This window comes from Mytilus californianus, unplaced genomic scaffold (assembly GCF_021869535.1).
Source record: "Mytilus californianus isolate M0D057914Y unplaced genomic scaffold, xbMytCali1.0.p SCAF_3, whole genome shotgun sequence".
In the NCBI taxonomy this organism is placed as follows: Eukaryota; Metazoa; Mollusca; class Bivalvia; order Mytilida; family Mytilidae; genus Mytilus; species Mytilus californianus.
The window spans coordinates 92,587,331-92,611,676 of record NW_026262679.1 but is presented as its reverse complement, the minus strand read 5'-3'; the positions used below and the strand labels follow the sequence as shown (position 1 = coordinate 92,611,676).

General features: G+C 32.9%; 1 protein-coding gene across 1 annotated transcript; it reads left to right on the top strand.

Annotated features, from left to right (window-relative positions):
• The first annotated feature begins 20,211 nt into the window (after window positions 1-20,211).
• Window positions 20,212-23,913, top strand: LOC127735455 (uncharacterized). The gene is made up of 2 exons (XM_052245623.1): window positions 20,212-20,548; window positions 23,545-23,913. Exons 1-2 carry the CDS (start codon window positions 20,231-20,233, stop codon window positions 23,638-23,640), a joined length of 414 nt encoding a protein of 137 aa, XP_052101583.1. The 5' UTR covers window positions 20,212-20,230; the 3' UTR covers window positions 23,641-23,913.
• The last annotated feature ends 433 nt before the right edge of the window (window positions 23,914-24,346 follow it).

Sequence of the window (24,346 nt, the reverse complement as noted above, 5' to 3'; positions counted from 1 at the left end):
AAATTTATTTACTGAAAACAGCCGGATAGATTTGGCCAAAAAAAAAATTATATTTTGAATTTGATTTTGATTTGATTTGATTTTTGGTGTTTTAACGCCACTTTTAAGCACTGCTTTTGGGCTATTTTGTGGCGGCCAGTTTTTATTGGTGGAGGAAGCCAGAGTGCCCGGAGAAAACCACCGACCTTCCATAGGAAAACTGACAATCCTAGTCAATTAAGATTGGAGTCGAGTGCACCCGCACGAGCGGGGTTCGAACTCACAACCTCAGTGTTGTTATATTTTAAATGTTGAAAGCATTATTTATTTGCAACATCCTTAAATGACAATAATTAATTTAACCTTTTTGTCCAATGTTTAACACTCCCAAGCAATAAATCTTGCAAATTGTTTTTGAATTTACAGCATAAATATGTTTTCATTATTTATATATGCATGATATTATTGTACATTGTATTTTGATTTATAATAAACAAAATTTTATAATAATTTTTATTTGAGAAGTACCAGTGTACTGTTTTACAAGGCATCCATTAGACTTTCATCAGTTTACAGACGTCATTAAAAGTTTTGTATGTTGGCACAATGGAACATGGTGTGTCCATTGAAGGTGCCGGCGTTTTTAAAATAGTTTGATAGTGGACCCAAAATCCAAAATCTAAATACATGGTTAGATTCAGCATATCAAAGAACCCAACATATTCAATTTTTGTTGAAATCAAACACAGTTTCATTTTGGACCCTTTGGACCTTAATGTGGACCAATTTGTAAATGGGGCCCAAAATTAAAAATCTAAATACACGGTTAGATTTGGCATATCATACAACTCCAGTTATTCATTTTTTTTATGAAATCAAACAGTCTAATTTTGGACCATTTGGATCTCGATGTGGATCTCAAACGGTACCCAAAATTCAAAATCTAAATACATGGTTGCATTCAGCATATTAAAGACCTGATATTCAAGACTTTGAATTGACATTATTCAAGAAATACTGTAAATTCAGAAATTATTGCGTCCATTTATATTGCGTTTTTTTTAAAAAGGACAAAAAAGCGAGATTGACTATTGCGATTTCAGGAAAATTTGCATACACATCTTTGTATCAGATATAAGAATGCAAGTTCTATTTATTGCAATACTCAACCAGTTGCATTATTCAAATTAATAAAAACTTCGCAATCATCTCTGAATTGACAGTAAGCAAAGTATCAGAAAAGTATTGTTTTTGGCCCCTTATCAGTCATAAAAGGTCAAGGCCATAATTCCCAAAATCAATCCCAACTTTCTGTTTTGGTATGGAACCTTGTGGTACAATTTCATAGAGATCCATAGACTTGTGCTCAAGATAATGTCTGGAAACCAGAAAATCCTTGTTTTTGGACCCTTTTTGTCCTTTTAATTCCCTAACGGTTTGGGCCATTACCCTCAAAATCAACCCCAATCTTCCTTTTGAAGTATATAATCTTGTGGTACAATTTCATGGTATCGGGTCAGTTCGCACCCCACACGTTCGCCCCCTGGGTTCGTTCGCTCTGTTATTTTTAAATACTGGTTGAATATCAGATGTTTTAAAATTTAGACAAAATATTGAAATTTTAATTACTAAAAATTCAGAGTTTTTAAATAATTTTTTTTTTGTGATTTGATGATGAATTATTAAATGTTAATTATGTATGATAACTAGCTGTTAATTGTTATTTACAAAGCCAAATTTGGTATCATTGTTCTGCGTTTGAAAATCATGATTGTTGTTATAACTAGCTTTGGTGTAAATACTGCATGTAGCTAGCTTGGTATAAGTACTCAATGAAGATTTGGTATCTTCTGACTTTCTTTTTAATACAAGATGAACTTTGCCTAATCTTCATGACAATCTTTTATTCATGATTCATTTCGTCAAAATAATTAATAAAACACTAAAGGAAACCCGTGTACGTTTTAAGAATGTGACTTGAGGAAACAATAAAAAAAACTTATTTATAGCAAAACACTAACTTAAACACGATTAAAAATGTATTCAACTCAAAACCGATAAAAAGGGTGCGAACGGACCCGGATTCCAATTTCATAGAGATCCATTCACTTATACTCGTTATTATCTGGAAACCAAATGTCTTTGGACGACGACGACATCGCCATACCATTCTCCAGCAATTTTTTTTCGATCGTATAAGAAATACTGAATGAATATGTCTGATCATATATTAAGTCAATGATTGGCAAAAAAAACCACACTTTCAAGAAAGAAATCCTATTTCGGGCGTCTGTATTGAGTAACTTCGATAACGTCCTATTGTGTACGTACCTGTCACGGAATAGAAGTTCCTTCATAATATAAGTTCCAAAAGGAAAAAATATTCTGGAATATTATTTCCACAGGAATAAATATTACAGTATATGTTCCTAACGGAATAAATGGTATAGAATATTTGTTCCAACAGGAATAGATATTATGACATTGTTTATAACAAAGTTTCCAGTGGAACTTCTGTTAGGCGGAACAAATATACGTTGACATACCAACCTTTGAACAGTTCTATATTTGATAGATTGTTTTCGGTCAAAAGTTATAGTTCCGCAAGGTCGCATTTTAACGTGGCCTACTCTTCACCTTCCTCAAATTTCATTTAAATCTCTGACTTTATATGCTATGCTGGATGTATAGATAGGCAGCCACGTCCGATCGGAATGGAAACGTTAAATCCAATGCCTCATGCGGGCGAATGCCCCACTCTATAAAAATAGGGAGATGAGGTATGATTGCCAATGCGACAATCATACACCAAAGTTCAAATAAAGTGGATGTAAGCAATTGAAGGCAACAGTATGGCCTTCAACAATGAGAAAAACCCATACCGTATAGTCGGCTATAACTTGATTGACCCCGACATGACAAATATGAAACAATTCAATTGAGAAAACTAACGGCATAATTTATAACAAAACAATTAACGAAAACAAATATGACCGACATGAACCAACGAAAACCACTGAACTACAGGCTCCTGACTTGGGACAGGCACACAAAGAATGTGGCGGGGTTGAACATGTTTGTGAGCGCTCAATCCCCCCCTAACCTGGGACAGTGGTGTAACAGCACAACATAAGAACAAACTATAAAAATCAGTTGAAAAAGGCTTAAATTACTCGTCAGATTGATACAAAGCAGAAAAACATCACATATCTTTACAGACCGGACGTGACAGGGTATTTATCCATCTCTGCACGTTAAAGAATCATGGCCTTGTAATTTCTCCTGAAGATGTCTGTAATTATTGGTGGCCTGTTGCAGAGACATATAATATGTATATGTCTCTGCCTATTGTAAGGCAACATTTCTGCCCCGTATCTCGCACATCCTCTCTCAAAAGTGGCAGTTTATATTTGTGCTAGCAGCCTTGAAGAATTGACGTATTTTGTTTTCGTCCTGAATATGCATGAAATACTGCCACTGTGTATTCAACACGAAATATTCGTTCTTTTTTGCATGAAAATAAAACATTCTTATGTATGAGCAACACAACCGAATATTAATTTCATAATCTTATTCTTTCAGTTGATTACATATGAATCTCTGTCAATAGTATGCAAAGGTTCTCAGCATTTATTTACGAGTCTGTTTCTGTCCTGGATAATTAGCGTTGAGTCTTGTTTTTTTTTAAATCCTAAAGATTTTACAAGGTCACGATGATTTAATGGTATCAACCCTTTCTTAGACTTAAAAAAACACTAGTAAATCTGTATGTAAAGACTCTGGAAGTCCGCCATTAACCAGAGAAAACCGTTTTTGTCAGATGAAAATTATGACAATTATGATTTTTCACCGCCCTTTATATTTTATAAAAATACAAGTGTGGACACAGATGAATGTGGATAGTATGTTTGGATGTTTGACAGTGTTTTATATGACAAAAGGAGTTCTATGTTTTTCCTATATGGTGTTATTAACTGTGTTGCACGATGACAACCAACCTGAGCATGAGGAGTGTTGTTTATTTAATATTTAGATTTATGTTCAAGAGGGCATGAAAGAGACACTAATTGCATTAATGACCAAATGATTATGATAGAATATTTTCCACATCTTTGATTTTGGATAAATTTTGTAGCTAGGAGAGCAACACATAATAGGTTCATTTTTTCATGTGATTTTTTTTAAAATGGGAGATGATATCTGAGAACATGATATCAGGAGGCTGCAATTCAGTGGTTGTCGTTTGTCTATGTGTTACATAATATTTGTTTTTCGTTTATTTTGTGTACATAAATAACATAAATGACTATGCGTTATGGGCTTTGCTCATTGTTGAAGGCTGAACGGTGACCCGTAGTTGTTAATTTCTGTGTCATTTTGGTCTGTTGTGGAGAATTGTCTCATTGGCAATCATACCACATCTTTTTTATATGTATTTGCTCACTATTTGTATGGTTCTATTTATATTACTTTGTGGTGGATTGTCAGTATCATTAGTAAAATATTTTGTTAAAATGTCGAAATTGTTTCTCAGATTAGAAGACATTTATTGGTTTTTAGTAATGAAAATGCCTGACATGATGCTTGGGGCTAGATGAGCTAGAAAGTAAACTTCTGTGTTGTTTTTTATCAATTCTTTGATAACATCTCCTCCAAAGCTGGCCGAAGCAAAAAAAAGTTTTGACCAATATGAAAACAATATCAACAAAAAAACCTTTGTGAGCATGCTTCAAAGACTCATAACTGCTCCAAAAGTAATCTGATAGAATTTCAAGCATGTCAAGTGGGTATTATGAAAATCTACTTAATATGTCTAAATATCAAAAAAGTTATAGTATTCAATATGAAAAAGGTATTGCAAAATTATTCTCTTTTCAATTTTTTTTGTTATATGGATACAAATATAAGTGATACCAATACAGTATTTGTTGTGGTATGAAAGTGTAGTTATTAACATTTACTGTAACAATGTTAATTCACACAAATTAAGAAATAAACAAATAAATGAAAAATGTTGAACATATACAATTAAATATAGTTTTAGAAATCAATTAGGCCAGATAGGCCTTATAAATTTTTTTTTTTTTTTTAACATACTGAATGACCATTTACACTCAGGACCGAGTCATCAGCAGGCAGTACAGATGTATTAAAACAACCTAGCATCATATTGCTAGTAGCGAGTGTAGCATTGTCGGGTAAATTTGTTCTTTTTTTTAAATTTGGTTAAAGGACAAAAAATGTTTGGTTCAAATCATAATAAAATGCTTTTATCTCCTTATTACTCACATTGTACATAGAATGGATACTACCCTGACAAATCCTTGTACATGAGAGTTGTCTGTCAAATCTTTATTTCACAAAGAATGAATTGCATAACAATGAACTGAGCTCAAAGCAAAGCACTTTAATAATACACTTAGACAAAGAGCTCAATCCAGTGATATACTTTGTACTACAGGTCCTTCATGAACATCCTATCCACCAAAACCATATCTCACAAACATGCCATACTACATGTACATGGTTCGATCAGAAGTCCTGAAAAAGATATGAATTTTATTATCATATTTTAATTATACATACACAGGTTAAAAGTTATATACTCCAATGGCAGTCTTTCCTGCTAAAATGTCATGTGTAGAATGTGATATACCATTTTTGGGTCTATATGGGTACTGTCCTTTATATTCATTAGGTCATTTTGACAAAACAAAATATATAGAAAATGTTAACTTTGATCTGGAAATTGAGTTCTTTTTCGCAAAATAAACCCACTAAAACTAAACTTTGAATGCAAAAGACCCCTAAATGGCTAACAGATATTGCTATAAAGAATAGTCCATGATGATTATTGTTATTAAAGAGTTCATGAAATGTACACTGATTCTGTCAGTTGAATGGACTAGAATGAGATAAGTTATATAAACATAAAGGTTTTTTCAACAGTTGTGGTGTAAATTAAATCAGTTTTATTTTATGGTTGACATATTTAAGTATATATGTAGACCATTGGCTTTTCAACACTTACAATATCGATTATCTATTTATTGTTATATTGTTGGTTTTTTTCACCTTCCTAAAACAGTTTTAACGCAACATGAACGCAAGCTTAATAGATCTTGATAGGGTGTCCTCACATATTTTGACGTTGCTGAAAAATTTTGGTTGACATATGTATCCTCTTCTCATCGTTTTTCGTGCTATTAAGAATGCATACTGTCTTCTCATCGTTTTTCGTGCTATTAAGAATGCATACTGTCGTCACAATTTCCATTAAAAAGGCATGCATAGTACAAATTCATATGACAAACGAAAACATATGATCTGACTATATACATGTACATGTATGTATAGGTTATCAGCTTTTCTGCACATATTAGCCGGTAAGCCGCAATGAACCTATTATGGCGAGTGAGCGCAGCTAATGAGCTAAAATGAATCAAATTGTGTCCTCAGTGGGGGATATTTTAAGGGATCTATATGAAGAAAACCTGATCATCTGTTTATCATTCTATTACTGGCTTTTTCACCTCCCTAACTTGGCCTAAGACAGTTTTTACAGACGAAAGCAAGCTTGATAACTACTCCTCACACACATGTATAGATTATCGGCTTTTCTACACGAGCCAGTGAACAGGCCCGCAATGAACCTTTTTAGTGAGTGAGCCCAGCTAATGAGCTAAAATGAATCAAATTGTGTACTCAGTCACAGTTGGTGATATTTTAAGGTATCTTATATAAATCTCAGTGGCGGATCCACAACTTTACATAAAAGGGGGGTGGCCGCTGACTGACCTAAGGATTGCCCACTCCCGTCAAGCTTCCCCAGTGGCAGATCCGGGGGGACGGTTCCGAGGGTTGGAACCCCCCCTTTTTTTGGACGATCAATGCATTTGAATGGGGACACATAGTTGGAACACCCCCCCCCCCCCCTTTGTCCCGAGTTGGGAACCCCCTTTTATAAAATGGCTGGATCCGCCCCTGCTTCCCTATAAAATCAACAAAATTTTCCCCACCCCCTGGATACGTCTATGTAACTGTTTATCGTTCTGCGTAATACTGGCTTTTTCACCTCCCTTACTTCATACTTGGCCCTAGACAGTTGCTTATCTGTTTATCGTTCTGTCACTGGCTTTTTTAGACTAGAGACTTCATGTGTACAAACCTGACGTCAAACTCGTGTACTATAAAAGAAGAGACAAATAATTTCACATTAAATCCTGTAACATTACATCTAAAGATAATTACAATCCAAAGTAAATTATATTACGATGTCAATGGACTAAATTCCCGCGCAAATGTCATCACTGGGATAGACCAAAACGAATTTTAGGTTTATGTATCATTCACATTCCGATCAATTTACTCAGTTAAATAAAATATATGTGTTAACTATTTTTATATTGGTTTTGAATTTAGTTAATCTATCAGAAAAAAGGATTTATTTCTCGCTGATAGCCCTCAATACTATACACCAACTCGACACTAAAGCTATAAAACCCTAAAACATAATAGTATATGGAATCGTCCAAACGGATTACTTAATATTGATATAGGTTAAATATGTAGATTCAGAATTGTGTACACAGAAATAAGATCAGAAATAAAGCCCTATGTAAGGTGAAAACAATAACACAACTGTATAAAATCATTGTTTATTAAATTTGCTTGCATAAGAACCATGAAGTTAAAATTCATCACGATTACGTTTATCCTGTCAACCCCTTTTCTTCATTGCATCAAGGCTTCCGTTGCTTTACATCGAGCAGCAATTCAACCAATCGGGGAATGTTAAGTTGGGACATACCTCTATTTTTGGAAGCGTGATCTTTACATCGAGGCTTGCGTTGCTTTACACCGAGGCCACAGTAGTTCGACCAATCGGGGAATGTTTATTTGGGGCATGTGACCTATTGAACTGCAGGTTTTATAATATTTTAACCGAAATTGTAGAAAAATGAAATGTTGTTAGTACATACAAAACAGAAAATGATGAATACTTTTAGTAAAAGATAAATTGGATCCGGGTTCTGTGTATTCACATCATTTGTACAACTCTCCTTACTGATGCCATTTTTTGGAATTTCTGTGACCTAAATGGTTCGCGAAAATTAATATTTTATTATATATATAGTAAATAGACATAAAGGTGGTTGGGATGAACGCAGGTACTGAACCAGTGACACCATTTGTACCGATAACTGGATTGATGGAAGGTTAGAATTTTAAAGTGCAATTCTGAAAGATGTATATGAGATATGGGAGAGAAAAACATCTCGAGGAGCCGAGGGGCACCAGTATTGTTCTCGAGGAGCCTAGGGGCACCAGTAGTTATTTTAGGGAAGGAACGAGTATACGGAAGCATATATAATTGATACAGAAATCATTACAATACACAGTTATTGACACTCTAAGGATAAAAGCTGAGAGTTGCTTATATGGTGACCTTACTTGGCAAGAAAAATCATTGCCTTTTATAGCTTGCTATGCGGTAGAGATTTTCCTCATTCTTAAAGGCCGTATGATCATGAAATATCGTTAACGTCATTTGGTCTCTGGCAGATGGCTGTCTCATTGACAAATCATACATTATAACCTGGCATACAAATAAAGTAACCATTGCTGTTCAAGGCTGGAGAGGTTGAACAATTGTTGTTCTCCTTTACCAATATTCTGTAACAAAACACAACTACGAAAGAACAGGTTATGTATACTGATTGAATCCCAAATACAGAAGACCTATACTTGAAAACATGAAAACTCGAATTTGAATTCGAATCATTTTGAAGCGAGCAATTGAAAAAAAAACCATAATAAATAAGAAATTTACAAATAGAAAACGAAGTTTACACTGATTGAATAAATAATGTTAAAATATTCTAAAGATTTTACATAAAATATTCATCATTTATAAACATCATACATGGGTTTTTTTTGTCATAAGAGTGCCCTTAGTACTTTAAACAAACTGTCTGAACGAAATCAATGATACAATGAGGATATATGAGATATCGTATTATAAAGACTTCTCACGACTACCGGATTTCTTTGGTTGTTCTCGGATGTTTTATGTTGATACTCTTATTAGTAATAAAATACTCAGAAACATGATATACTTATTACTACCATCATTATCGCCATATTATGAAATTATTTTGTACAAAATATGTCTAACAAATTGATGTCTGTACTTTTATGATTGTGTCTGTGCATTTAAACATTGAAACTTTGTCAATTTTTTTTTAAATAACTACACTTCAGATCTATTCAACTTTTCTGAGAAAGCAAAACATGACAATAAATCGACAATATTTATGAAAAATTAAATCTATCAGTCTGCCCCTTTGAGTTATTCATAAAATATTGTATTGACTGTATTAGGTCTTTATGACGCGAATTGGGTATTTCAGTTTATTATTGGAATGGAAAGAATGAAAAATTAAATCGGCAAGTCTGTCTCTATGGGTTATTTATAAACAATGTCATTGCTTATTTTAGATATGTTAATGCCGCGAATACAAAATATTTCGGTATATTAGGGATGTTGTTTCGTGTTTCTTTTGCAAGTACCCGCAAAATATCCAGAATAGATAAGATAAGGTAAGTTAGAGAAAATTGAGACATGAAAAAAAGCTTTGACAATTCACATAATTAGTGATGAAAAAGGCTTGAGGATCCGCATTCTTTTTTTTTACGTTTGAACTTATTTGAAAAAAGTGTGAATTGCTAATATCTAGAATGCTGATTCGTTGAAAAATGGAACCTCCTGTTAAAGTTTTGCTTAAATCTGTAGAAGAGTAGAACCCTTTCACTGAGGACGGGTGGATTGCTTAGAAGTCCAAGAACCGAAAAAAGTAGAAGATACCGAACATTGCATGTAAAAATTGAACAAACTAAGGGAAAAGGCGAGTCAGACACACCAGGTAATCAGCGAGGCCAGCCGAAATAAGGCTTTAATTTTCTCTTAATTGTACTGTCAGTTTCCATCAAAATATGGTATAATGCATCTTTATCCGAGCTTATTAAAGTTTATCAAAGTTACAACTGTACTTGTCATGTCAATATACAGTAAAAAAAAAACATGTGTGGAAGATATCAAAGAGGGGATAAAAACTCATTAGTCGAAAAGAAACCAAAAAAATCATGTTCAAATAACGCAATTCGACGAAAAAACAAGAGTCTACAAAATACAGCATAAAAACTTCCGACTGAGCAACATAAACCCAACCAAAAAACGAGGGTGATCTTAGATGCTCTGGAAGGGTAGGTAGATTGAGCTCAACATGTGACACGATAATATATGTCAACAAACAACGTATTGCCACTAAGACACAATAAAACCCCGAAAAGACATCTAGTTATCAGAACGGTATATCAACGACAATTTACATATTGAACACATAGAGAAAATCGTTTGCAAAATGGTAAAATACAAGTAGATACTACAGTTATTCATGACAATTTAATAAACTTGAATAGTGAATAGTACAAAAAAACACAGTTCACTATTCATGAATTTTGAATAGTGAAAAGTGAATAGTGAATAGTGAACGTACTTCAGCCCGGTTGCAAAATTAACAGTGAAAGAGTCTAAGGAAATTGAAATACAACATTACATTCTTTAAATGACCGCATTTCAAATGTGTTTTAATGATAACCAGGATTGTTTCTAAAACGTTTTTACTGTAAAAACATGGGACCAACGCGTACAATACTTACTATTACGTAGTATTTAAAAAAAAGAAATCGTCGATATGTAGGCCCCATTGTAACAGCATTATCAATGAAAAGTATAGTAACCTTTATTTATAATCCGGTTCAGCTTGATTATGAAAATCAACATTAGCTCTGAGGAATTGTATTTTTTTTAGATTGCATGCAGCCTGTCCAAAGTAGGAGCTTTTTTTTCGATCGTCACCTTTGAGAAAGGGTCGATTCGTACATAGCAAAACTGTGAAATTCATAAGAAGAAACAAAAGGTTTTTAAAGATAAGTTGATATTAAAAACGTGTTAGTTAAGTTTGAATAGCTGTTCTGTCTTGTTTAAACTATCAAATTTCAAGTTAAATAAAAATAGATAGTGCAAATCTATTAAAGATTTAGCTTGTTATGACAACAGGTCACACTTTAAATTCTATATTAAAAATAGAATATCTATCTTAAAGGATTGAAAGAATATTTGTATAGTCTTCGCATAATTTCGTGTAATTGTCTAAATATTAAAAAGAATTAGAAGTAATTGCATTACAATTCATTACTGTCTCTTACTTTTAAATTACGACAAAAAAGTAATCTGGTTTTTTATTAAATTTATTAACCTTTGGCATACCCCAGTAAATGGAAAGTCGGATTAGATTTCTTTCATACGACACGGTTCGAGTTATATATTACTGAATTTGTTTTTTTCTTCTTACAAGATTAAAAAATGTCTAACGTTAAAGTTTTCGTTGATGGAAAAATTGCTGGGAAGAAGGTAGTTGTCTTTTCAAAATCCTACTGTCCTTACTGCAAAAAGACAAAAGCTCTTTTGAAGAAATATGTTGGTGAAGATGAAAGCGACATTATTGAAATCGACAACAATCCTGACTGTGACGCAATCCAACAGTATCTTGGAAAAATAACAGGAGCAAAATCGGTTAGTTATTGTTTAAAATGTAAACTAGTGCATATACATGTAGTGGTGATTTTCTATAAATTAATATGTAAAATAGAAATATTTCTAAATTCGGATGTGAAAAAAACCCAGAATAACCGAAATGTCATTTTCAAATTTTAGCAAAGGCATTTAATACTTATCTACATCCTTTTCAAGAGTGCACATTTCATACTTACATCTACCAGTATATGAAAATTAATTTGTTTTGTTTTTTCCAGCCTAACATACAAAAAATACATTCTTTTATATAAATAGTTCGATGTTGTGCAATATTTCTAAAATAGATAGTATACTGAGTTTTCTATAACATATATTATACTTAGTGGTTTGTTACATTATAATTGTTAATATTATCAATCGAACATTTTCAAGGATTTTTGATTCGTTAAAACCTGATCACATGTAAATTTGTATTTATTCAGTTTGCACGCCAATACTGTTGTGTTTAGCTTTTCGTAGGTCGAAAACAGCATATTGCACAGGGCATACAGCATGTTACTAAAAATACATTCTAGAAATCCCCAATTTTACATTGTTCATGCAATAGTGTTCATTAATAATATAACAATTGTAGCGTTTGGTTGAGGTCAATACGATGTTATATCGACCTCGGACCTCCTCCTCAGTCGATATGTCCGAGGTCGATATGCTTCTCTAGGTCGATATAACCTCGTATCGACCGCAAACCTAGGTTATAATTGTATAGTATTGCATATTCCACATGACCAACTTGAATTGCCACATTTTGGTTTCAGTCCTATTAATGTAAATATATATATTATAGTACATTAAATGTAAGCTAAGATAATGAAGATCAGTACAATTAGTCAATTTTTAAACAAAAGGGAATAACAAAAGTATATTCTATGGCTCATTTTGAGATCTTCCTATTGATATTAAGATGTTGGCAACGACCCCGGCTTTAAAAAAAGAGAGGTTATGCCATAAGATCGATGTCATAGATGACCACAGATATCTTCCATTTGTCGTAGTAAAATACGGTTTTGAGCCAGATTGTTACTTATAATTAATTTTAACCAAATCCGCATAGAAACTGGACATCTAGTAAAAAGGGGGATAAGATTCGAAGGGTCCAATCAAAAACAAAATGTCGAAGAAATGGCAAAAATCCAAACGATGGAAGGACAAACAACAGCAAATAAAACACTACACAGAAAACTGAAGATTGAGCAACACGTATCCACCCCCCTCTCCAAAAAAAAAAAAAAAAAAACTGGGAAAGAACTTAGGTTGCAAGAGTGACACCCGCCGTGCACTCTTTTGTTACAATACGTTGAGGACTCATATCTGTTGATGGAGCGCCATACAATAGTGTATTGGAAAATGTCTATTGTGTAATCCTTAGACATCACTAAATCTGCAAACCATCGGTTCATTGACTTCACTTACATTTATAATTGACGGAATGTGAAAGTTAGAAATTAATTCATGTTTTTTATGACATTAGAATTGCAATACTGTTTCAAGTAGAATCGGCCAAGCCATTGGAAAAAAAAGAGTCACACATGTATACAGCACTAAAGACTTTTTTAAAAACCATGACGAACCCTTTTTAAAATAAAAAGGGTTTACTAAGGTGCCCCAGAAGGGTATGCCGTTCCTGCTCTATTGTTTACAACCGTTATGCTTGTGAAAATTTAAAAAAAATCGGAGATCGATATGTCGATTTTGTCATAATCCAGATAAATGATGATTGGATTGTAGCACGTTGCGCTTTCCGTTGTCATTTGTCTTCCAAATTATTCATATCATGATAGCGTCCATAAGTCTTCCAAAGAGATGACTTCAACTCTACTATTAGGAACCCTCGATTTAAAATCTTTATTCTATAAACCAAACACATCCCTTTATCAGGGAGATCATGATCGGAAAGGAAAAACCTGAATGGTATTGTATCAGCTGATATTTGTTGTAATTCTTAAGTTTTCACTGAACTTCTTGCATGTACATTTCTAAAGTTCTGTATTACGCCTTTATGCATGTTGACAGAAGACCGGAAAATATTTTATTCGCCATTTTGACTTTGAGCTTTCAAGATGAAGGTAAACCAGGAAACCGCTTTGAAAAACCAATTGGAAAATTAATAAAGTGTTATTTTTGCACGTCATTTTCATTTTTTTTTATAGAAATATAATAAATGTGCTGATTACATTGTGATATTTATGTTATTTTAGGTTCCCAGAATATTTTTCAATGGTAAAAGCATTGGTGGCAATGATCAACTTGAAGAATTAGAACGGAAAAAAGAGCTGGCAGTGCTTCTAAAATGAAATATTGATCACCGATTTCCTTCTATTAGGACTATTTGGTACCATGATCATGTCTTATAGATGCTTAAGCTCTATTTTAGTAAATTTTATTTTCTTAATTAAAATGTTTTGTTAAACCTCATGTTAACACGCAAGTCGACTTTTTGTTTGTTTGCCATAATTCTTCTGTTCAATATTCTTTTTATGCCGACCTGTTTATGTAAGTATAAATTGCTTATGTGTCAGTGGATCTATTACGATTTCGAGACAGAAGTTTGCCGTCCCAGATTTATTAAGTCGTCAATTTTCATGCATTCTGTATGGACTGCACTTTGACCTCACATGATCAAACAAGTCCTAGAAACAGTTCTTTATATATACGCGAGAGATATCTCGGACTAGATCATCGTGTATCTTATTTTACGGTTAATACTTCAGACAAAACAATATGAACACACAATGTTGTTGAACTGTACAAGTAAATTCATAAAAGACCAAACGATCGACTCGTATCTATTAAAACTCCTGCTGCATATCTAATGAATTGATCGTTTCCTCGATATTGGCACAGATGGATGACTTCAAACTAGACTCTATGACAAACATGATGAATTCAACTTTCCAATTGTCAACTTCCTATTTCTCAGCAGTTTACATACCCTCTGCCCCATCGTACGTCGTATACGTATATCAGTTTATACGTTACGCTCGTGCATGAACTTCATTGGACGGAGTGGGCTCGTGTGACACAAACTGTTCCAACAGAGTTATGAAGAAAAACGACTGAAATAGACACTACATATATAAGTTTTACGATCACCTTCAAAAATTGGATGATCGACACGATGTGTTTTTACTAACGACATGTTTTCGCGGTCTTAAATATTTGTATATGATCTGTAAATTTACCGATTGTGTCTTATTCACGAATGGGACATTTGGATTGAGTGTGGATTCTCATGGCGTGTGATACATGTATAGCAGGTGACGCTTATCAAGACGATGAAAACGGTCTGGTTCATTTTGGAGTTCTTGCAATTCCCTCAGTGTTTGTTTTGACCTTGACCTTAATGGATTTATGAGATTTGAACAACAGTTGCTTCTAATATGTGCTAGCTATAATGTTTCGATTGCAACTTTCAACGGAATGTTGATTCGTGTATAGCAAACATATGCAACTATACCAGTCATAATTACGTTCGATAACTCTGCATGTTACTGGTTTAATTAGGATTATGAAAAATTTACTGGTAACCCGTGTGATTTAGAAAATTGAAAAATATAGATATTTCACCTCGGGGTTTCGAGGTTTTTTTTTTATTAATATAAAATAATACCATAAAATAATTTCTATAAGAATCGGACCATACTAATCTACATAAGTCTTGTCAAAACTTACACGATCTTACATCGTGATTAGGTGCCGTGTTTGTTTTCTTTGATCACGTTGATGACTTAATATCTCCTTAATCAAGCTATGTCCTTGGGTATTATTAGAGTGACAATAACGTGTCATATTTAATTGCAATATAAACAGTGAAATTAAATTGTGTTATTTGCATGGGCAAAATTAGTGTCGAACATCGTCTACGTTTGAAAATTGTTTGGTCGCCATTTTTTTTCGTCACTTCGAAATTTTATCAAAACAAAAAGCATGTATCCACTTCATCAAAAAGATAAAACGTTTGATTCTATGCTGCTTTAAGGTAAGACAAAAACTGAAAACGCATGCATCCAACAGTTTTTTGATTTTCATCGTAAAAATATTACAATATATATTTTCACAAGTCGACCTACGCTGTCAACATGGTCAATGTAAACAATGCATGGTTGATGCATATAAATCTTTGTTTTGAGTGCGAGAGACTGTTTCTAATAAATATATTAAATTAAAGGTGAAATAAGAAATTTTAAAAACAATAAGACACACTTTAATAAATATTTCACAAATTACTTTTTAATTAATTGATAAATGAATACATGTCGTGTCTTTGTTCACTTCCGACATCGGCCGCCATTTTCAAAATATTGTTAACGAATGCCAAAATGTAAACTTTTCAATCAAATTTTGAAGCAAAAAGTTTGTTACCTAAACTGATTTGGGTTTCGATTTCATTTAAATGAATGTGTTGTCGATCTTTTTAGGGGTTAGAAGGATATTATTAACAAATAATAAGTTGAGAAAATTGATCATATAAGAAGGTCCCATTGCAATTTTATTGAGTTTTAACGAAGAAGTCAACGGAGGCTGTGTGGTTATGTCACCTCCATTTTCAAACTTAATTTGAAGCAAGAAATCATGTTTCTGAACTGAAACTTAAAACATTTTTAATTGTAAAAATGAAAATACTATAAAACGCGGGGTTGGAAGGTAAAATACACAATGTAACAAAAAAGTTATGATCGTTTAATCTATGTAGCCCGTTCATTTTCATTGATAATCAATCGGCCATTATGATATACAACTGAATTGTAAAAGTCACGTGATGACCGCGATAGTTGGATATGATATTTAAAGAAAGAAAGTGCCCAAGAAACATTTAAAGATTAGTATAGATATATTACTAATATATGTGTATATATAGTTTCTTGAACGTTTTGCCATTTAGAGTATCAGGTTGCACGTAAAATCAATGAAAATTTATAGGGGGCGTTACTTGTTATGACAACGGAAAAGATTGTATCTTTTAAATCTGTATAAAAAATAGAACATTTATCTCAAGGGGTAAAATATGAGTCTTGCTTACCTAGACAGGTAAAATTGTCTTCCAAATTAAGATTTATAAATAGTTCGTGATAGTAATGCAATAATTATACTTTATATTATAAGGTTTCCGTGAATTGGGACATGAACATAGAAAAGACATCATTTTGTCTCGGATGCACTTCCAAGGATCCGGAAGATGAAAAATATCATCTCAAAATAAGAGAAACTGCATGTATTCTAGAGTTAACTCGACCTGTCTCAATTTTGATTACATTATTCCTAGCAAGAAATTGATTTGACCGCTTAAGCTAGAGAATGTAAATATAGTATACACGTCTGTCATTTCATTGATAAAGGCAAAATATATACCTAACTTCACTGCACTAGTCTAGCTGTCACGATGGTACCTATATATACATAAATAATCATATTTAAGAGTGAAGATCATAAAATTAAGTTGATTATATTCATATTTATATAATGATTGTAAAAATTAGTTGTGTCTCTCAATTACAAAAAATCATTGTAATAAATTACTTTGCTCATCATGGGCCCTTTAATTGGAATAAAAATATATTATTATTTCATGTATCTTCTTATTCCCTTTTGTTTAAAGTTAAATAGGCGGATATGGATTATTCCCATGGATGTTTTTTTTTCTTTCTATTTAGTGTTATATGTGCACTTGGTCATGTCATTTAGCATTATCCCTTGGTGCCTTTTGCAACCGTGTCAGCTAACCATTGCTAAGGAGATGTAAAGACCCATCTGCATCGGGAACGAGGATGCCATGCATGTTATGTACACCGATCTCAGCCTTCATATAATATTCAAACAGATTACATTCTGTATGTGCCTGTCCCAAGTCAGGGGCCTGTAATTCAGTGGTTGTCGTTTGTTGCTGTGTTACATATTTGTTTTTCGTTCATTATTTTGTACATAAATTAGGCCGTTAGTTTTCTCGTATGAAATGTTTTACATTTGTCATTTCGAGGCCTATTATAGCTGACTATGCGGCATATATGGGCTTTGCTCATTGTTGTAGGCCGTACGGTGACCTATAATTGTTAATTTCTGTGTCATTTGGTCTCTTGTGGAGAGTTGTATCATTGGCAATCATACCACATTTTTTTTACATCGGATGTGACCTTGAGATGTCATACCGGTGTTATGTTGCCGCAGAAATTTCCTTGCGCTTTTGACTGATAACAGAACGTATTTCGTATAAATACGCGGATATTATCGAGTGCAAAATAACATTCCTTATCGCTTGTTATAAATTCATTTCTTCAATGAATACTCATGAAAATATTTGTTAAGAACATAGATAAATGATATGAAAATGTTTTGTCGTGAGAAATATATATATCAGTAACAAATCATGAATACCGAAAATTTGTGTTAACGCATGCGGAAGAATATCTCGAGAGATGATCTGCTATATATATACAACTGTTATACAGATATTAATATAATATATAACAACAAACCAGATTATACTGATAACAAATGATTATATCTCTACAATATAATAATTATTACGGTGAGGTTAAATTCCCTGTCATTTATTCATCATCCACACAGGAACTTGTCTCAGAAAAAAAATATATCTATGTGCCTTAACCTAACGTTCAGGTATAGAGATACGATTTTTTTCTGAGACCATCAACCAGAACTTGCGGTCGTCCGATGTTTAGTTTTTCAGTACTTTGATTATAATAGCGTCAAACAAAAAGCATCTGCCTCTGTCGCCCACATTGATATGTATAATATTGCCTTCTGCATTTAAGTAATATATGCCAATAAATTCCCAAATTATTATCAGCAATTTGTTTTTTGGTATATGTCTGAGATGTGTGTATTATTATATACGCTAAAAACATTTATATATAAATATTAATATAGTGTATGTTCAAACTGTTTGTTCTTTGTACTTTATTGTTTTTGTCTAAAATAATGTCTTATCTTGTACTATGCTCCTTGTGAGTCCATTTAGGATACTACCGTTTGATTCTGAGTGGAGCCTGGCAAATAAGAGAAGACCAGAATATTTATTTATAACTTAAAGGAGGATTATTTATTTTCACTCAGATCAGAGACAGAATATGTATTTTCTGTTCATCCAAAAAGTTTTAAAAAATATCCCAGCCTTCTCTCCTCTAAAGGTCAAATGCATGGTATTTCCTAAAGTAATTCAACTTTTATGATACAGACAACCTTTTTGGAAGGGTACACCTGGGACTACTATACTAACATTATAATAGTTCCAGGGTACACATACATCTTAAAATAAAAAGAGCTGTAAAAATGGAGTATAATTCTAATGAAAGTTCAAACACAAATAAAAAATGTTTATTAGTCCGCAATGTGATTGTCTATAGAAACCCCAAGTCCCTTCTATATCATGGAGGAGGAGTTCCTGGATTTACAAACCTCTTTAAGCCACACCCTGCGCTATGGTACTCCCTCAAGCCACCATAACTGTTTATTGCATGCTAAGGTTACGATTCAAGGTTATGGCTAGTGTTAGGGTTATGATTCATGATTATGGTTAGGTATTGGCTATAGCTAGGTATGGGTTAGTGTTTCTGCCGTCACGGTTAGGATAAGGTTAAGAATGAGGGTAAGTTTAGTATAACATATGTGTATTGGCCCGGGTCTCCTAAAGCAAATGAAGTCATGTGCCAACTTTTTTTTCAAATTAAGATTTGTTAATTATATTTGTTTCAGGTGTTGTTGTTTTTATTAAAATACTAATTTGTTTTATTTATTTTGTTGAGTTTGGTGTCACAGCTAGTCCCAAAATAAAATGTGTGTCAAAATTCCATCTATGTTTATGATATTTGCCATCGGAGCTAATGTTGCAGCTATATCCAAAATTTAAACACAGTTCATATGACACTGTAAAATATTAATCATGTCAAGCAAAATAGTCAGAGAAGATGTTGTCACTTACATGGCTTATCGCAGCTTTCTATAGAGTATAATTTGAACAAATATTGTTTCATGAAAGATCATGAAAGAAACAAGCTATAAAATGAAAGGATGTGTGGTAGCAATTTTCAAAAAACAAGTTTACGTTTCGAGTGGAGCGAGCAGCAAAAATATGAATACACTTTGAATATTTTGGGGCCAGAATATTTATTATTTTCATGTGTGATAAGGCAAGGATTTGTATAGTAAGACTTCTTACTATACATGCAAATCCTTGGATAAGGCAAGCCATGATTATTATTTATAATTTAAGCATGTGTTAATGGGTGCCAGAATTTTTAAATTCAAAATATGCCAGTCCCCCGTTATTCAGAATCACTTCTGTATTGTATGATGAATGTAGAGGGGCGACCATTTGGTACTAGTATTCGGATTTGAGGGGGGACACGGATGATTTTTTTGCGGATTGACTTCATTTTTTTCCCGCGGATACATATATTTTTTTTTAAACTTTTATACAGACTGTCCTATGCAAGGTTATTTAATTTCAGCTCTAACCAGGCCAGGCTATTCATTTTCACAATCCCCCCTCTGTGTGACGAAGTATTTAGTTCAACATTTTGAAAATCCCCCCGACTGCTCCCCTATTAAAGCGTCAGGCTGATACAGAATATCGATTTAATGCTTCGCTTGGTAACACGTGAAAACCATACCCATAATATTTTTCCAGGAACTAGCATACTTATATATTTTAAAGTCATATTTCCTGAACTAGAAATGTCTCAGGTAAAGACCATGATTGATGCCAAGATTGGTGGAAAAAAAGTGGTTGTCTTTTCGAAAACCTACTGTCCTTACTGTACCAAGGCAAAAAAGGTTTTGAGAAATCATTATGGAAAGGATTTAAACGAAGCTGATGTCGAGATTATTGAAATAGAAAATAATCCAGATTGTGACGCAATTCAAGACTATTTAAAGACATTAACAGGAGGGCGATCTGTAAGTAAAACTATTTTATTTTAGACAGTCATCATGTTCATAATCTACATTCCATTACATAACCAGGAAAATCCATACAACGGAAGTCCTTTATAGTGAACTTTTTATTGTAGCGGTTTATTTAATACATATAATAATAATCGAGCCAAAATTATCATTAGTCCAAAAACTATGATCACTCCTAGGTAAGGGTTTGGTCGAAAATTATAAAATATAGATAAACAAAGACGAGTCCGCAACTTTGTTGAACTTTTATTGCAGTAAAGTGTTCATTTTAGGTTACCACACATGGCCACAGACCACAATTAAATTCTCTATTAGTTCTTTATAACGTTTTGTTTCATAAAAAAATGCACTGTTTTTTTTTGTCAAATATTTTGTGTGTGTAAAGTACAGTACTAGTCCAAACATATATCAAACATTCAGAAATATCGCTCCCCAGCATCTTACAAATTTAGCCAATACACATCCATACCCCTATGGACAAGTCAAGAGATGTTCCGAAAACTGTAAATATCACCTTTTTGCACCTGGCCTAATCACTCTTTCCATATCAAAATCAGTTAAAATACAACATCCAAAAGTTTATTTCACCTCTCTTCTTTCATTTCCATCCAAAAAAATCTAAGAAATGAGTGAGGAAGGGAAAGAAAAAAAATAAGAAAAAATACACTCTAATTAAAAGGAACTATATTCGTGGACAACGAAAAGCGGGATCATTAATTGTGGTCTTTGGCCTATTAGGGGTCTAAACCTTGACCAATTCTAATAAAACTTGGCATGATTTAAGCTTAGTGTATTATGAAACAGTTTACAAAGTTTCAAAGCCATATGATACCAATTATAAAAATTGTGGCATTTTTTATATCTGAACTTTGGGTGCTGAATTGTGGCGTTGAATTAGAATAATTTCAACTATCAAATTTGGGCTTCTAAAAACCAAAATATACCAAAAGTTACACTTTTTAATATCTCTATGTATAAGTTATCACCTATTAAAAGCAACAGATAGCATACTTCATGTTTTAGACTTATAAAAAATGGCCAGAAGTAAATTTCATATGGGCCTGTGCCAAAAAATAGAGGTTTTCAAATGAAGTGAGGCCTTATATGAAATGTAATATTTTTCACTTACCACAATTTTCTGAAGTTGCTAAGTTATAAAAAAACCTTTTACATGTTATAAATGAACTTTTAATGGAAATATAAGTTTCAAATAGCATAACACATGTGAATAAAATGGTCTTCAGCAATGTCAAGCTTAAAAAAACAGGTTGTCAATTTAGGTCGTTCCCCACATTTGCATATTGAAAAGCATATAAATGATATGGGAGATGGAGATATGCTTCTTTTTGCTCAAATCTTTGCTCAGATATGATAAAACATGGAGCCTGGATGTAACAAGACTGTCACTTTCAACTATATATGTAGACAGTATGATCTGATGCAAAGTTATTTACTTTACTTTTTAAAACCGGCATGAAATTTCAGCCTCAAAAGGCCAATATTTTAACCACTAGCTATCAAACAAAAGAAAATAAAGGTAGTCTGTGAAACAGACAAGGTCAAACAACCAGTAATAAGTTCTTTTGATACAGATTCAGTGAAATCTGCTAAAAGGAATTCAACTTGTATGTGCATAGACCCTCATTTTTCACTTGCTTCATACTGACCGTTAGACTAGGACCATTAAAGCAGCACATTTTGCACTCTTATTCTGATTTTATCTACTTTTTTTGTATGTTTAGTGTTCAAAAATGAGTTAAACATCTACATTAGTTACCACAAACACAAGTAGAAAATCAGAAAAACCTGTCAGAGAGAAAGTAAGCATGCTACTTTTGTAAAAATATTGAAACAACTGAAAAAGTTCAATTTTGGGCATGTAGGCTGAAATGTCACTTTTTTACAAAATTTCTATCAAATAAAAGTGGAAATCATTTATTCTCATGTAGTTTGACAAATTAATACCAATAGATCATTCAGGGAAGTTGTCAAAGTACAAATTCAATATTTCCTGAATTTCACCTCTTAGGCCACAGACCACAATTAAATTCTCTATTAGTTCTTTATAACGTTTTGTTTCATTAAAAAAAATGCACCGGTTCTTTTTGTCAAATATTTTGTGTGTGTAAAGTACAGTACTAGTCCAAACATATATCAAACATTCAGAAATATCGCTCCCCAGCATCTTACAAATTTAGCCAATACACATCCATACCCCTATGGACAAGTCAAGAGATGTTCTGAAAACTGTAAATATCACCTTTTTGCACCTGGCCTAATCACTCTTTCCATATCAAAATCAGTTAAAATACAACATCCAAAAGTTTATTTCACCTCTCTTCTTTCATTTCCATCCAAAAAAATCTAAGAAATGAGTGAGGAAGGGAAAGAAAAGAATTAAGAAAAAATACACTCTAATTAAAAGGAACTATATTCGTGGACAACGAAAAGCGGGATCATTAATTGTGGTCTTTGGCCACATTGTTCATAATTACAACAACCTTATACCCAATGCACTTATTGGAGTCTTAGTCTCGGAGAGTATACTAATTAGTGAGCATATATATAAAATAGATGAATTAAAGGGGGCTTGGTGTGTGGTATACATCACAGTTGTTTGAATTTTAGTGGTAAAAATATTAAAAAAACGAAAAAAATAATGATATATCTTCGGTTTCGCAGCTACAATGAGACAAGCATGGCAAGGAAAAAGCATTGTCTCTTAGAACTGCAGCGATTAGACAGGTTGACACTCAAGATAAATAACAAAAGTGTTAATTCAGCTTCTTGAAGTTGAATTTTTGAAATTAATATGATTTTGTTTTATTTATCTGCACAAGAAATGCTGCCAATTTTATGAATTAATCTATTTAAACAAGGATTGTCAAAAACTCAATGGCAGTAAGGCTACTAGTTCTGCTCATTTTAATAGGCCAATGATTTGTGAAATTCCTCAAGCATTGAACTTGTAATAATTTTTATCTTTCCAGGTTCCTAGAGTTTTTATTAATGGTAAATGCATTGGTGGTGGAGATGAAACCCAAGCATTGGAACAGTCAGGAAAACTATCTGGGCTTCTGCAATAACATATACACATACATCATTTAAAATTGAAGCATTTCAACAAAATGAAAAAAACAGTGAATAACTTGACTTTTATGCATCTAGTCCTCATCAGGATGTGTCCTCAGCATTGTCTATCCAATGTGTTTTCAGCTGCATGACTACAGTTCCTTTGGTGTTGTTGCTTCCATTTTGTCTTTCACTTTTAACTGACTTTCAGTTTGATATATATTTACTCAAAAGCCTTTTTGTGCTGTTTATGATGTTTAAAAAATAAAATAACAACTATGAATGAATCTTATGCGTTTTAATGTTTGGTTCTTTAAATAGTCTGGTAGGTACAATGATCATTTTATTCAGCATTTAATGAATTGGACCAGCAGGATACAAATCCTGTACAAAACAAGGTTCTGTATTGCAAGCATGTAAATTTGAAGGAATTTGTCAGACTTCTGGATTTTGACTACTTTTGTCCCTATATATTTCTTTAAAAAAATGTTGATTTTCTCTGATTTCCGAATTTTGGCACTTTCTTTACTATCAACCATGAGTATGATACATATTTTACTACATATATAAATGTATGGGGGAAAAAATTTCACATACCTGACATACACAAGAAATAAACAACTGGCATTTATTTTTGCTGAATTTACATGAAAACCTTGGCTTAGATTGTACAGATTGTTCTTGCATTAGCATTTAAAAATATGAAGATGTGGTAAATTT